The 13186-nt window shown below is 36.2% G+C and overlaps 1 protein-coding gene across 1 annotated transcript in view; it reads right to left on the bottom strand.

Moving 5' to 3' along the window:
- The window catches only part of LOC148878350 (Nodulin MtN21 /EamA-like transporter family protein), a 53249-nt gene extending 42393 nt beyond the window's left edge, over positions 1–10856 (bottom strand). The window contains exons 1-3 of the mRNA XM_088953356.1: positions 10509–10856; positions 9837–9990; positions 1244–1418 (exon numbers count right to left, since the gene is read on the bottom strand). Of these exons, the coding sequence (XP_088809482.1) occupies positions 1244–1418; positions 9837–9990; positions 10509–10676 (497 nt within the window). The 5' untranslated portion in view covers positions 10677–10856. The remainder of the gene's footprint in view (positions 1–1243; positions 1419–9836; positions 9991–10508) is intronic.
- Between the last annotated feature and the right edge of the window lie 2330 nt (positions 10857–13186).

Here is a 13186-nt window from a genome sequence, read left to right as displayed (position 1 = left end):
TCTATGGCATCAACACTTGTAAAATGGAATGTTCAAACAAGGTATACCATAAAGCGTCGGTAAATGCTAGAAATTCAATTAAATATGGCAAGACAAATCTTGACTGAGGCTTTCTGATGGTTTTAATTTAGGGTTAGGAAAAAGAAAAATTGGGTAATGAATCAGTTGGTTATAATTTAGGGTTTGAAGAAGCTCAGAGAAAAACTGATACCTTCTGGAGACATAGAGGATGTGAATAAAGAGGGTTCCAAATGCAATGTTGTAGGGGTGAAGTTCCAATAGGGAATAGTCAGGGGTCAAGTTTTGGTAAGATGTATGAGTTTGTGTATTGGTTCAAGGAGGCTGTTCTTTGGAGTTTGGAAGGTTCTTTTGGCTTGGAAGTTGAGGGTTTGGTAAAGGGTTTTGGTTGGATGTCAGGTTTTTCTATCTCTTCTCTTGGGTGACTTCTGGTCACCTTTCTTGTAATTTCTTTTTCTTTTAATAATTTTTTTATTTGTACTACCAAAAAAATATAGTTTCAAAAACTATATAAAGCATGATATTACATGGCATACCCTCACCTATATCAGTGACCTTGTCCGTATCCATATTTGGGCATCACAATACTATCCCATGCACCAATTCTCTACTACAAATTGCTTTGAGTCCAATTCTTAAATAATGCATCCTGTTCTTCTTCTCCCTCTACCTCTCAAACCTTCCCCTCCCCATATAAAGCTTAGATATATGTTGACCATCCTTCCCATGTAAGTTTCTAAACTCATAACTTTTATAAGAGAGGAGTACGACAAAAGCATAATGTTGGAGCAAAGATGATAGTTGTGTAAGATGTATAGAAATATCTAAACATTCCCCCATTAGAACCTAAAAACATCATAGCTCAAAAATCATATTCCATTTGTAGAGAGATACTAAAATAAGAAAGTAAGTTGGAAGATCCAAAAGGGTGCTCAAAGTTCAACTGCACTAGAACTGATACCATCACAGCAATCAAAAAAGAACATGATTGAATAGACCTAAAACAGAAAATCCACATATAAGGTCATAAACTACTTAATATATGCTGATTCTTGACTTAAGAGATATTTTTAATGATACCACATATTGGAGTCTTCCATCCTCCTGACCCATAGCACAGACTCATATTTGTGTGTGCATGACAGACATAAAGAGAAAAACTTCTTCCCATCCTAATACATGCAAGCGTAAATAATAAACATGAACCACTTTAGAAAACTTTTACCTGTATACAAAACTGAACAATGAGAGGTATCCCATTAAGGCTCTTGAAAACAAAAGTTTCCGTACATGGGTTGGTCCAAAGATAGGTTGTCTAGTCCTTTTCAACCACACAAATGATGAGATCAAGATAATTGTACACCTCACAAATACAATTTCAAATAATGGAATTGGTTGACCTGTCATTGCAAAATAAAATAAGATAAAAAAAGAGCTATGATGAACATAATGACAAATAGAACATCAGAACAAGGAAAGAAAATCAATATGAGTATTCCATAGGCAATTTATGCAATTCATTCTGTCTAAACTAGAAAACTCTGTCCTTAAAAAGGACATTACCCAATGTTGGTCCCAGCAATCAGGTGTCTTGGGAGGGGTGGACAACCTAACCTCTATTATTGTTTTTTGCATAGAGTGGCCCCTCTCAGACTTGAACCATGCTTGTCATCCCGAGATCTTACCATTTCACATAAATTGAATTATCATAGCCAAAGCATAATATGACAAGAAATTATCACTTACATCCACATAAACACAAAAGTTATAGCCAATTCCATGGAACCAGTGTTCTAAAAGCACAATGCACAAGGCAAGGAATGCAACGCACCTTTTCGAAGCAAGGACATAAAAATGCAAAAAAAAAAGGCAAAAATTCAAAAAAATGCAAGAATTTTAAATATGTTAAACATAATATTAATTAAAAAAATATAAACTTAAATTTTAAAATACATAAACATAACATGTAAAACATATTCAGAATGAAAAACATGTTAAACTTTTGGTCACTTTATTTTTTTTCCTAACTGCATTACTTCAAATTGCTAAACATTTTGCATTCCTAATTCTAGAGGCCACCTTTGTACTAAACCCCTTGAGGCAACCCAAACAAGTTCATGTTAGGTTCTTAAGTTCTTAATCCTTACAAGAAAAATAATTTTATATTTTTAATTATCTTTTAAAAATATATCTTGTATTAGGATGAAATGAATGAACAACATTAGCAAATAGGGGGTTCTCAGAGCTTTGGTGAGCAAGTTCGGGGGCTCCACCCCCAACCCAACCACTAGGCTTAAAAAAAAAAAGCAAAATGAACAAATTTTGAAAACGTGCACACCTGAGCTAAGTGCAAGGTGTACAATGCACATGCCTAGGTGCACTAGGCACACACACCTTTTGAAAATGTTGGGCCTAGCCATGCCTTTTAAATCACTGCATGGAGCAATGTCAAACATACTAAACTTTGTTGGTAATTGGTAATAATCACTAATATCAAGTTGTAGTTTCTTTACTTCACTATGCTTAGGGATGACAATGGGTTGGGTTAAATGGTAAACCCGGCTTGACCCGACCCAATAGGATCGTGTTAGGGTTTTGATTCTTTGACCCCAGTCGGGTTTGGGTCAGGTTTGGGTTTTGGCTGACTCGCCCCACTGGGTCATGATACCTTGCATATATACCAAGTATTCTTGCAATTGTTTGACTTCTAACTTTATAGGCTTAAAGTTTATAATTTATTTATATGTTGATTTTGATTTTCTTCTTTTTCTAAATGGAAAAAATAACACCTTAGAATCTATAAAACAATTTCCTTATTTAAATTAATGTACTTTAGGTCTTCAAAATGTGTTAAAAAATACATTTAAAACTATACGGGTCAAGTCAGGTTAGAAACCGGGTTAAAACCTATAGGGTCAGGTCGGATTCGGGAATCATGTATTTTAAGCCGGGCCGGAACGGGTTTGGGTTGGAGTGCTGGAGGGTCAGGCTAGGGTTGAGGCAAACCGTGTCGAACCCGACCCGTTGACATCCCTATGCTAAGTACCAAGAGATAATGGTTTTAGATTGATCCGAGATGCAAAAACATATTCGTGCATGTCCTATTCTTCTGTTGGCCACCACTTTGCAAGGAAAGCATGGCAAAATGTACTTAAGCTTCCCCTATCAAGGTTCCACCCATTTTAGATGCATGCATCATAGCCCAACTATTCAACTAAATGGATGTGCTCTCTTATTCTTAAAACAAATAAGGTTGTACAAGTAGAAATCTTGATGAATTAAAAAATTTGTGAAAGAAAAGATGTTTTCTTGAAGAAGAGAAGAGAGAAGAAGAAGAGGAAGAGGTTTGAGAGAGAAAAGAGAGCTCTTAATCTGGCCGCCCCGTGGAGTACAATGACAAATATGCCCTTATAGGGCGGCAAGCATCTAAAACTGCATAAAACACTTAAAAGGCAATCAACAAAGAGCCCAACAAGAGTGTTGTGGTCCCCACTTCCTACTAAACAATAAACATATAAAAGATTACTGCTAAATCTGCACAAAACTGATTAAATCCTCAACACTCCCCCTCAAGTTGGGAGTAAATTTCACACATTCCCAACTTGCGTAGATCATGTTCAAGCTTGTCCTTTGCAACTCCTTCAGTGAGGGCATCAGCCAACTGCAATTCTGAAGAAACATAAGGCAAGCAAACTTCTTTGGTTGTTACCCTCTCTCTTATGAAGTGTCTATCAACTTCAATGTGTTTTTCCTGTCATGCTGAATTGGATTGTGGGCAATATTGATTGCAGCTTGGTTGTCACAGTATAACATCATAGGTTCCTCTGCTTTTATCCCAATCTCACTTAGAAGGGACCTAACCCAAAGTAGTTATGAAACACCATGAGCCATGGATCTATATTCAGCCTCTACACTTGATCTAGCCACAACTGCTTGTTTTTTACTCTTCTATGAAATCAAAGGGACCTAACCCAAAGTAGTTATGAAACACCATGAGCCATGGATCTATATTCAGCCTCTACACTTGATCTAGCCATAACTGCCTGTTTTTTACTCTTCCATGAAATCAAGTTTCCACCCACAAAGGTGCATACCCCTGATGTAGATCTCCTGCATCTAAGCAACCTGCCCAATCTGCATCTGTATATGACTCCAGTTTCATATTTTCATGGTCTGTGAAAAGAATACCTCTGTCGGGGTGCTTCTTCAGGTATGCAAGTATTCTTTCAATGGCTTCCCAATGTTGAACCCAAGGTGCATGCATGTACTGACTCACAACACTAATAGCATAGGAGATATCTGGACGTGTCATAGACAAATATAATAGCCAACCTACCATTCTCTGATATATACCCACATCCTTAACCAACTCACCATCCACAACATTAATTCTATGATTTGGGTCAATAGGAGTATCAGCTGGTTTGCTTCCCAACTTCCCAGTCTCCCGTAGTAGGTCCAGTACATACTTCCTCTGAGAGATGAAAATCTCATATTTGGATCTTGCAACCACAATCCCCAGGAAGTATTTTAGCTCACCAAGATCCTTGATCTCAAACTCTTGCTGTAATGATTTCTTGAGAACATCAATCTCCAGATCATTTCCTATAACTACTATATCATCCACAAACACAATCAGAATTGACACAAGTGCATCTCTCCTTTTCACAAAAAGGGTATGACTAGACCGGGTTTGTGTGTGCCCAAAATGGATAAGTGCCCCTTTGAACCTATCAAACCATGCCCTCGGTGACTGTTTCAAACCATACAATGATTTTTTTCACCTTACAAACCTTTCCTTTACCAACATTTTCATAAAAAACAGATGGGATGTCCATATATACCTCCTCCTGCAAATCACCATTAAGAAATGCATTTTTAACATAAAGCTGAAATAGGGGCCATGAATAGGTGACTGCTAGAGACAAGAGTATTCAAACTGAACCCATCTTAGCAACCAGTGCAAAGGTCTCCAGATAATCAACACCATAGGTCTGTGTATACCCTTTTGCAACCAACCTTGCCTTGTACCTCTATATACTGCCATTATCCTTATATTTTATAGTGAAAACCCATCTACATCCAACTGTCTCCTTGTCTGGAGGAGGATCAACTATCTCCCAAGTCTGGTTCTTAACCAATGCTTCCATCTCTTCTTGCACAAATGTTTTCCACTCAAGTTCGGAAAGAGCTTTAGTAACATTCCTGGGTATAAACACAAAATCCAAGGAAGAAATGAAGGCTCGTTATGAGGATGATAAGGCATTATAAGAGAGATGCTGTGAGATGCAATGGTTAGTACACTTTCTCTACCCTTTGCGAAGTGCAATGGGAAGATCAAGGTCAATGGGATCAGTTGCAACAATAGTTTTAGGTACATGAGCATTATCATCAGGAAAAATAACATGGTTAGGCTCAAGGGGAATACTTGGAACTATATCTGCCAAATTTGGAACTCAGAAGGACTGATAGAGAGTGGTGCAAGTTTTTCTAGTTGAGCATGTGTGGGGTCAACCCTCTTTGGTAGCAACACTAATAGTGTTGTGTGGCTGCCCGTAGTGGATCAGGTAATGAAATTGACGAAGGTGATAATGGTAAAGTTGATGGAGCTTTTCGCTATGGGAAGCCCATTTTAGGTTGGGAAAAGATCTAACCACCAAAAACCACATCCCCAAAAAGACATGGGAAGCCTATTTTAGGCTATTTTCAGGAAGCTCAAATGGAGCTTTTCGTTTTTTTCAACTCGTCTTCGCGCGGAAAGACATGGAAATACGCGCCTTAACCAAACGATCTTCAAGCTGCTAAGATCTTCATGCAAAAGCTCATATGTCATAGCTTCCAGAAGATCTTTCAAAAAAGACTTGCCAAACGGCCCCATAGTATCCAGATCTACATCACTGAAAAGTGAATAAAAACTCTTTTCTAGACATATTAATTAATCCAAAACAAGTGCCCTATATGCAGTAGTTAGTACTTAGTATGACCCAACAAATAATATAAAGATATAATGTCTCAAATATAAAAACAACTTCTTAATTGGAAGGTTGTTGATAAAAGGATAGAGGATGGGGGTTTTAGGCATTTTGAAGACAATCTCTTCTAGTAAAATACAAAATTAGTTCAGTGAAGACTTGTCAAAGAGTTTTAGGTGTTTTTTGGTAAATCTGAACTCCAATATCTTAAAAAGAGAAAAAAAAATCTGGGAAAGTCTGACTTCTAATATGTGAAAATTTTCTTTTTTTTATTTTTATTTTTCAGACCTCTGAATGTAGTGAAACTGTTCAATAATCTGAATGCTATAACCTCTAAGAAACGTCCATTTTATAGTTTTACCCTTTTGAATATACAATATATATTATATTATCAATTATATACAGAAGGTCTCTTGTTCCTCTTTCTTAAGCTCTCAAATGTTTAGTTCCTAGGCTTCTCTGCTCAAAGCTATCCAAGTAAAAAGATTCCATCATGCCAAAATCTGGAGCTTTTCATTGTGAAAACAATGCATATGAAGGCTAATACTCCTAACTCCCAAGATGCTTCAATATAGAATCAAGACTTGGAAGCTAGTGGTGAGTTAGGGTAATTACCTTTTTTTCCATCCATAATGATTTTATTACCAGGGCTAGGTATCACTTTATGCACATTGAGTGCCGAACTGAAGCCTCCTGCTGATATACTGAGCTTCTTTGCACCTTTGGGGATGGGTTCTTGCCCCACAAAGGGAAGATTATGTAGAGTGCTTAGGCTGGTACAAGTTGCAGCATTTGAGAGAAGGTTGGTTGACTGAATGACAGTTTATTCCATCAGGGAGGTGAGAGCCTTGGCTTCCAGATTCAAGATCTCATTCGGATGGATCCTGTTATATCAACTCGATTGCTGATAGTTTAAGCAAGGAAATTGGTGGAGTGATTGTTATTAATGCACTGCCATCCCCACTTTCCCAGTAGTTTGATATTTGTTATGGGCTATCTTTTTATGTTTTTGAGCTACTGAACATACAGGTTTCTTTTCCCACTTCCATGTCCTGGGTTGTAGGAATTTAGAATTCTTTCATCTTCACTTTAGTAAGTTTTCCATTATTGACTATTCATCATGTATGAACAAACATATTACAGTATTACTCCAATATAATTAAATATGCACAAATTTGTAGCTGTACTCTATGAAACAAGACAACTCCATTTTCAGGAATGGGAGATGAGAGAGTTTTCAACCATAATGGGTTTACAACAAACTGAGCAAAGGTCAGCACTTGTACATATCTTTTGCATTAGTTATGGATGAACTAACTAAATATTTACAGGACAAGGTCCCATGGTGCATATTGTTTGCTATAGATATGGTATTGTTAATAAGAATAAGCATGAGTTGAACATAAAGCTAGAACAATGGCTGAACCATTTTACTATTTTAGTAAAAATGGTAGTATTGATGGTGGTTCAATTAAGGTTGATGATCCCCTAACAAAACAATTCAAATATTTTTTATAAACTATTCATAATGAGGAACAAATTGAAGAGAATGTCCATAGAATTAGAGTAGGTGGTGGTTGAAGTAGAGAGGTGCATCTGGTGTATCATTTGTGACCAATGTATACCAATGATGCTATAAAAGGAAAATTCTATAAAAAATGCACTTATATGACATGAGGATGCTGAGATAGATGAGTGACAAAACTGGAGAAGACAGAATTGTAAATAACCAATTAACCAGAATTGATAGTAGCCGACAATGATAATAATAAGTAGGGAAAATGAATTGTGATTGGTTAAGTCATGTGCATAGACAAGCAATGATCATGGCTACAATGAGATCAATTTTAATCCAATTCAAATTCAAATTCGGTTCATTTAAGGCAGATTCAGAAATTTGTTTAGCCATGACCAGATTGAATTCAGATATTGCTTGATCCAATCTGCTAGGATCCAATCCATGTATATACTAAAAATAATATTTTATATGTAATATTAATCTAGTATTAAAATTCTTTACAAAATTAGTTGGATTTGGGATTTAGACAGACTTGTTTTTCTTTTGCACTTCATCATCATCATCATCCAAGCCCTATCTCAACTATATGGGGTCAGCTACATGAATCCTGTTTCTCTGTTCTGTTTTATTTAATGACATATCCATTGTAAAATTATTAGCACTTAAATCATTTCTTACTACTTTGACCCATGTCCTTTTTGGTCTACCCCTACCCCTTCTAGCCCCTTCAACTTGCAACAGATTACTTCATCTTGTCAGTGCTGTTAGAGGTTTTCTATGCACGTGACCAAACCATCTTAGTCTGTTTTCTCTCATTTTTGCTTCAATGGGGCTACACAACAGGGGTAGCCCATTCCCTATCCCCTTAACCCTCCAACCCTGGTGGCAGTGGGATTTGATCCCAAGTCTCTGCTACAAAAGTCTGAAATCCTACCAACTATTTGCTTTCTCTCATTTAATTACTTATTGCTCCCAAGTTCTTTTAAATGACTTCATTTCTGACCCTTTATCCATCTCAGTACGCATTTTTTCCACACCCATTTTTTGGACATGTTGTTTCTTGGCTGCCCAACATTTTGCTCCATACAGCATAACTGGCTTTACAACTTTTTTATAGAATCATTTTTTTCATTCAAGAAATATTAATTTTGTTTTATATCTATTTATAACTTTTTGCTATTTTTATATAGATTTACTTATATTTTAAGCAAACCGGATTTGAATCAGATACCCAGATATGTAAACAAATCGAACTCATATCTATGTTTTACATATCTGTTATCAGATCAGATTTGGGTATACTCCTATCTGAATTCAATCAGATCCATTTTCAGTCCTAGCAATGACTGCACCAATGAGGAGAGACTTGGTGCAAGTTGAAGGCTCTAAAAGAGCAGTGTGATGAACAAAGAAAGCCTATCCTAAAGTGGAAAGAAACTACAATACCTGGATACCTATACGAGGGTGCTAATATCATGTCAGACACTTCAATTTAGTTTAAATAGTGTACCCAACACCGTGTCCAATCATGTCCTTGCTGTATATGGGTAACATAGGTAAGAAATGACCTAAGGGCTTACAATTTGATAGAAAACATGGTTGTTGATGAAGAATAATAATGACAGGATAGTATTTGTTTAGACAACCCCAAATGGTTGGGATTAAGGCTGAGTTGAGTTGTATTTTTTCTTGGAAACAGAAAAAATACTTGTGCACCATATTTTCATGTATATCAGCTAACTTAAGTGCATCCTTTCTATATTATACACTCAAAACTATACAAATATCTCACAATATATGGAACAAACTAAAAACTATCAAGTTTGGTAAACTGAGAATTCAAGTGTGGTCAATTAGCTCTTTATTGTTAAAGCTATGGGACACAGCCCAGAACAACTAAATATTATAAATTTACTCACCCACTAGTCCACTACTGTATTTTATTAGATGCATATTTTATTTTACTAAGTGCAAATCTTTTTTCTCTTTTGAAAGGTCAAAATGTACAATCTGAAAAAGGTACAGGTTTAGGCATCTGTCACCTGCTTGAAACTCCCAGTTGAGAACATATGTGGCATTTATTTAATATTAGAGCATAAAAACCTATTCTGGGACCTCACCTGACAGCCTAAGCTTTTAGGTTGAATGGTTCCTTAAGATATAGAAGGCAAACTTCAGCATTTCCTAATTAGAGAATGATGGAACATTCCACAGTAGGATATTATTATAATTACTCGGTGAAGAAATAACACGTATGCATTCCATTCATATCATGACAGAAGAATTTCCAGAAAAAAAAAATCAATATAGTAAAGGAAGTTCCTAACCTGAAAGAGTGCTTGCCAGGATTTCCATGACAAAATAGATAGTAGAAGATAATGCCATGCAAACTAAACCTGAGTACTTTGGTCCGCTCCATAACCATAAAATAGATTGAGAAAAGAATGAAACGTCTGTTTCATTTATCTTTGCTACTTGCTCCTGCAAATGGATAAGTTATTATAGCTAAATTCGTTTTCTTTTTCTCACACCTGGAAGCATAACAGTAGCAACTAAAGAACACAATAACAAGCAATGTGACAGACATTGCACCAACAAGGAAGGCCTCGATTTTACCTCATATAGCAAGTAAAAAACTAAAAACTACACAATTGTAGACCAGATATATTTAAGATACTTTGCATTATGTCCTCAGACTCCAAAACAAAATGACGACCAACTTAGAAGATGTATTAAGATAAGGGGAGGATGTATTCACCAGGCATAAATGATGCCTATACTACCACGCAAAACTTATGGCATTTCTGGGTTTACTTTACTGTTTCAACATAATTCCAGAAGAAACCAAATCATAATTACCAAAATTCAACCACGATAAATAACAATAGGTAGACGAGAATTAATACAACTACTCCAATCAATGTAAATTGAGAACTAATAGTGAAGTTCCGATTGCAGGGGAAGGCAAATAAATAAATAACATTCGATTAGGGGTTTACCTTGGGCCTCCTTCTGGGACGAGAGACAGAGAAGATGCTGGACTTGGGTTTCCCAGCCACGGATAATAGAGGAGTGATCTGATCGGATACTTGGGGTGCAGCATCGCTAACGACCAATTCGACGACATGATGATCTCCTCCTTTATCTTTCCTCTCTGCAGATTCCATACCTCTCAGCAAACCTTGAATCTGTACAAACCCCTATTTCTAAAAACTACGGCAACTGGCAAGCAACCACAGCCATAATTCTCATCGACGGCAGGCACAGAGAAACGAGATGGAGGGGTTGGGTTGGGCCTTGGGAAACGCTTTTAGAATTTAGAGACGGGACCGAGAGTTCTCTTTATTGGCCCAAACTCACTGAAAGAAGACATTTAAACGGTCAACCGTTTACGGGACACGTGGAAAGATTGCAGTTGGTGAGGAGACGGGATCTGTTCCACACTTGGCGCCTCACATGCACATCCACCGTGCATTGGGAATATCTCCCGTGAATAATACCTAATATTTACTGGAGATGCTCCCAATGCATGGTAGGATGTGCGTGAGACGCCTGTGAGGAGCTGATCAGGTCTTGTTGGTGAGACCTCTTGTACACTCTCGTCTCTCGAAACTCGAGAGGAGCTATGGAGATTGAGACTGGATCTGCTCCTCACACTTAGCGCCTTATAGGCGCCTCACACACACATCCTATCATTCATTGGGATCATCTCCCATTCTTATTATTATTCATGGGAGATGTTCCCAATGAATGGTGAATGTGCATATGAGACGCTCATTTGTGAGGAGCAGATCCCGTCACATGGAGATCACAGTTGAGATGTTCACATGAGTCTTACATGCACATCTAAGCGTGCATTGGGAACATCTCTCATGCTTTGTCCTTGGGAGATGTTCCCAAAACAGTTGAGATGCGCTATGGGGCTTCGATGTGAACAAAGCTATATGTGTTCGTTCAATCTTCATCCCTCGTGTGACTATGTGAGGGGTGATAAACGGGTGGGCTGGGATGGGTTGGGCAAGGGTTAGAATACCAACCATTCATCTTGATCCATTAACTCACCATGTTCCATTGCCGAAAACATTGTCAAGAAAGTAGTCTCTATCAAGGATTTCATGCATCAGAAGCGGGTCAGATTGACCCGTATGCCCGAAAACAAGCAATGTCAAGAAGATAATCTCTACCAAGAATACCATGTAGCAGAAACGGGTCAGGTTGACCCATATACCCGAAAACAACATTTTGAGAGAATGATCTCTGCTAAGGATGCCATGTGGTAGAAACCGGCTGGGTCGAACTGTATACCCAAAAATGCAAAAATTATGTAGAAAAATACCAAAAAACTTTGCAGAAAATGCAAAAAAAAACAGTAATATTGCATAAAATTCACAAAAAAATACAGAAAATACCAGAAATTTGCAAAAAAAATGCAGAAAAATATCAAAAATTGAAAATCTTTTCTAAAAAAAATCTTTAAAAAATGCAGAAAGTACCAGAAAATTGCAGAAATGCATAAAAACACCAGAAAATATAAAAATTAATCAGAAAAATTGCAGAAATTTCACAAAAATACAGAAATAATAGAAAACTGCAAACACTATGCAGAAAATACCAGAAAACTAAAGAAAATGCAGAAAATAACAGAAAATTGCAAATTTTATGTAGGTAAATATCAGAAAATTGCAGAAAATAGCAGAAATGAAGAAAAAAAACCAGAAAATTGGACAAATACAGAAAATAGCAGAATTTTGCAAAAACAAATATGCAGAAAAATGCCAGAAAATTGCAGAAAATACCAAAATATTATAGAAATTGCAGAAAATACCAGAAATTTGAAAAATACCAAAAAATATAGAAAATGCAGAAAATACAAGAAATTGCAAAAAATAGCAGAAAATACCAGCCAATTACATAAAATACCAGAAAATTGTAGAAAAATTACAGAAAATACAGAAAACACCAAAAAATTGCAGAAAATAGCAGAAAATGCAGAAAAATACCAAAAGTTGCAGAAAATACCAGAAAAATAGGAGAAATAGCAGAAAATTGCAGAAATGTACAAAAATAGCAGAACATTGTAGAAAATGCAAATAAAAAGCAAAAAATTGTAAAAAAAATGCATAACTTTTGCAGAAAAAATGCATAATATAATGTTTTAAGAACCTTCCAATAGTATCAAAATTTAGCATGGTAAAGATGGATACATCATAATTGAAAAATTAAGTAAGCAAAGAGATAAGTAATGATTGAAAGAAAAAACATATAAGATATTACAAATTTCTGTTTAGTTAGAATTAAATGGAAGAGATAGCTCACCAAGGAGCTCTTCTAAGGAGTGCAAAATGATTGATTTGACAAGGAGTTCTTCTATCAAATATCACTCTCTTTGTTGTCACCATATTAGGGAGATGCTACAGAAAACCACAATTGTCAAATAGTTGTAAGTTCAAATAAATATAAATGGCACTCAAATAATCAAACTATAAAGATAAATTGATAAATATATAAATGATACTACCTTTCTAGTCAGATTGAAGGGATATGCTTTCAAATTTGGATATATCAATCTCTAAATCAATCCTCACATCATCTTTTTTCTGCTTTATCTACATTTACAAAAAGAAAAAGTAAAAAAAAAATGAAATAGAGGAAGAAAATGTAATGTGTAATATTTACC

The sequence above is a fragment of the Nelumbo lutea genome, chromosome 1 (assembly GCF_056320005.1).
Source record: "Nelumbo lutea isolate HS-2025 chromosome 1, American lotus-T2T, whole genome shotgun sequence".
In the NCBI taxonomy this organism is placed as follows: domain Eukaryota; kingdom Viridiplantae; phylum Streptophyta; class Magnoliopsida; order Proteales; family Nelumbonaceae; genus Nelumbo; species Nelumbo lutea.
The sequence above is the reverse complement of the archived record's forward strand: the minus strand, read 5'-3'. Positions and strand labels throughout refer to the sequence as shown.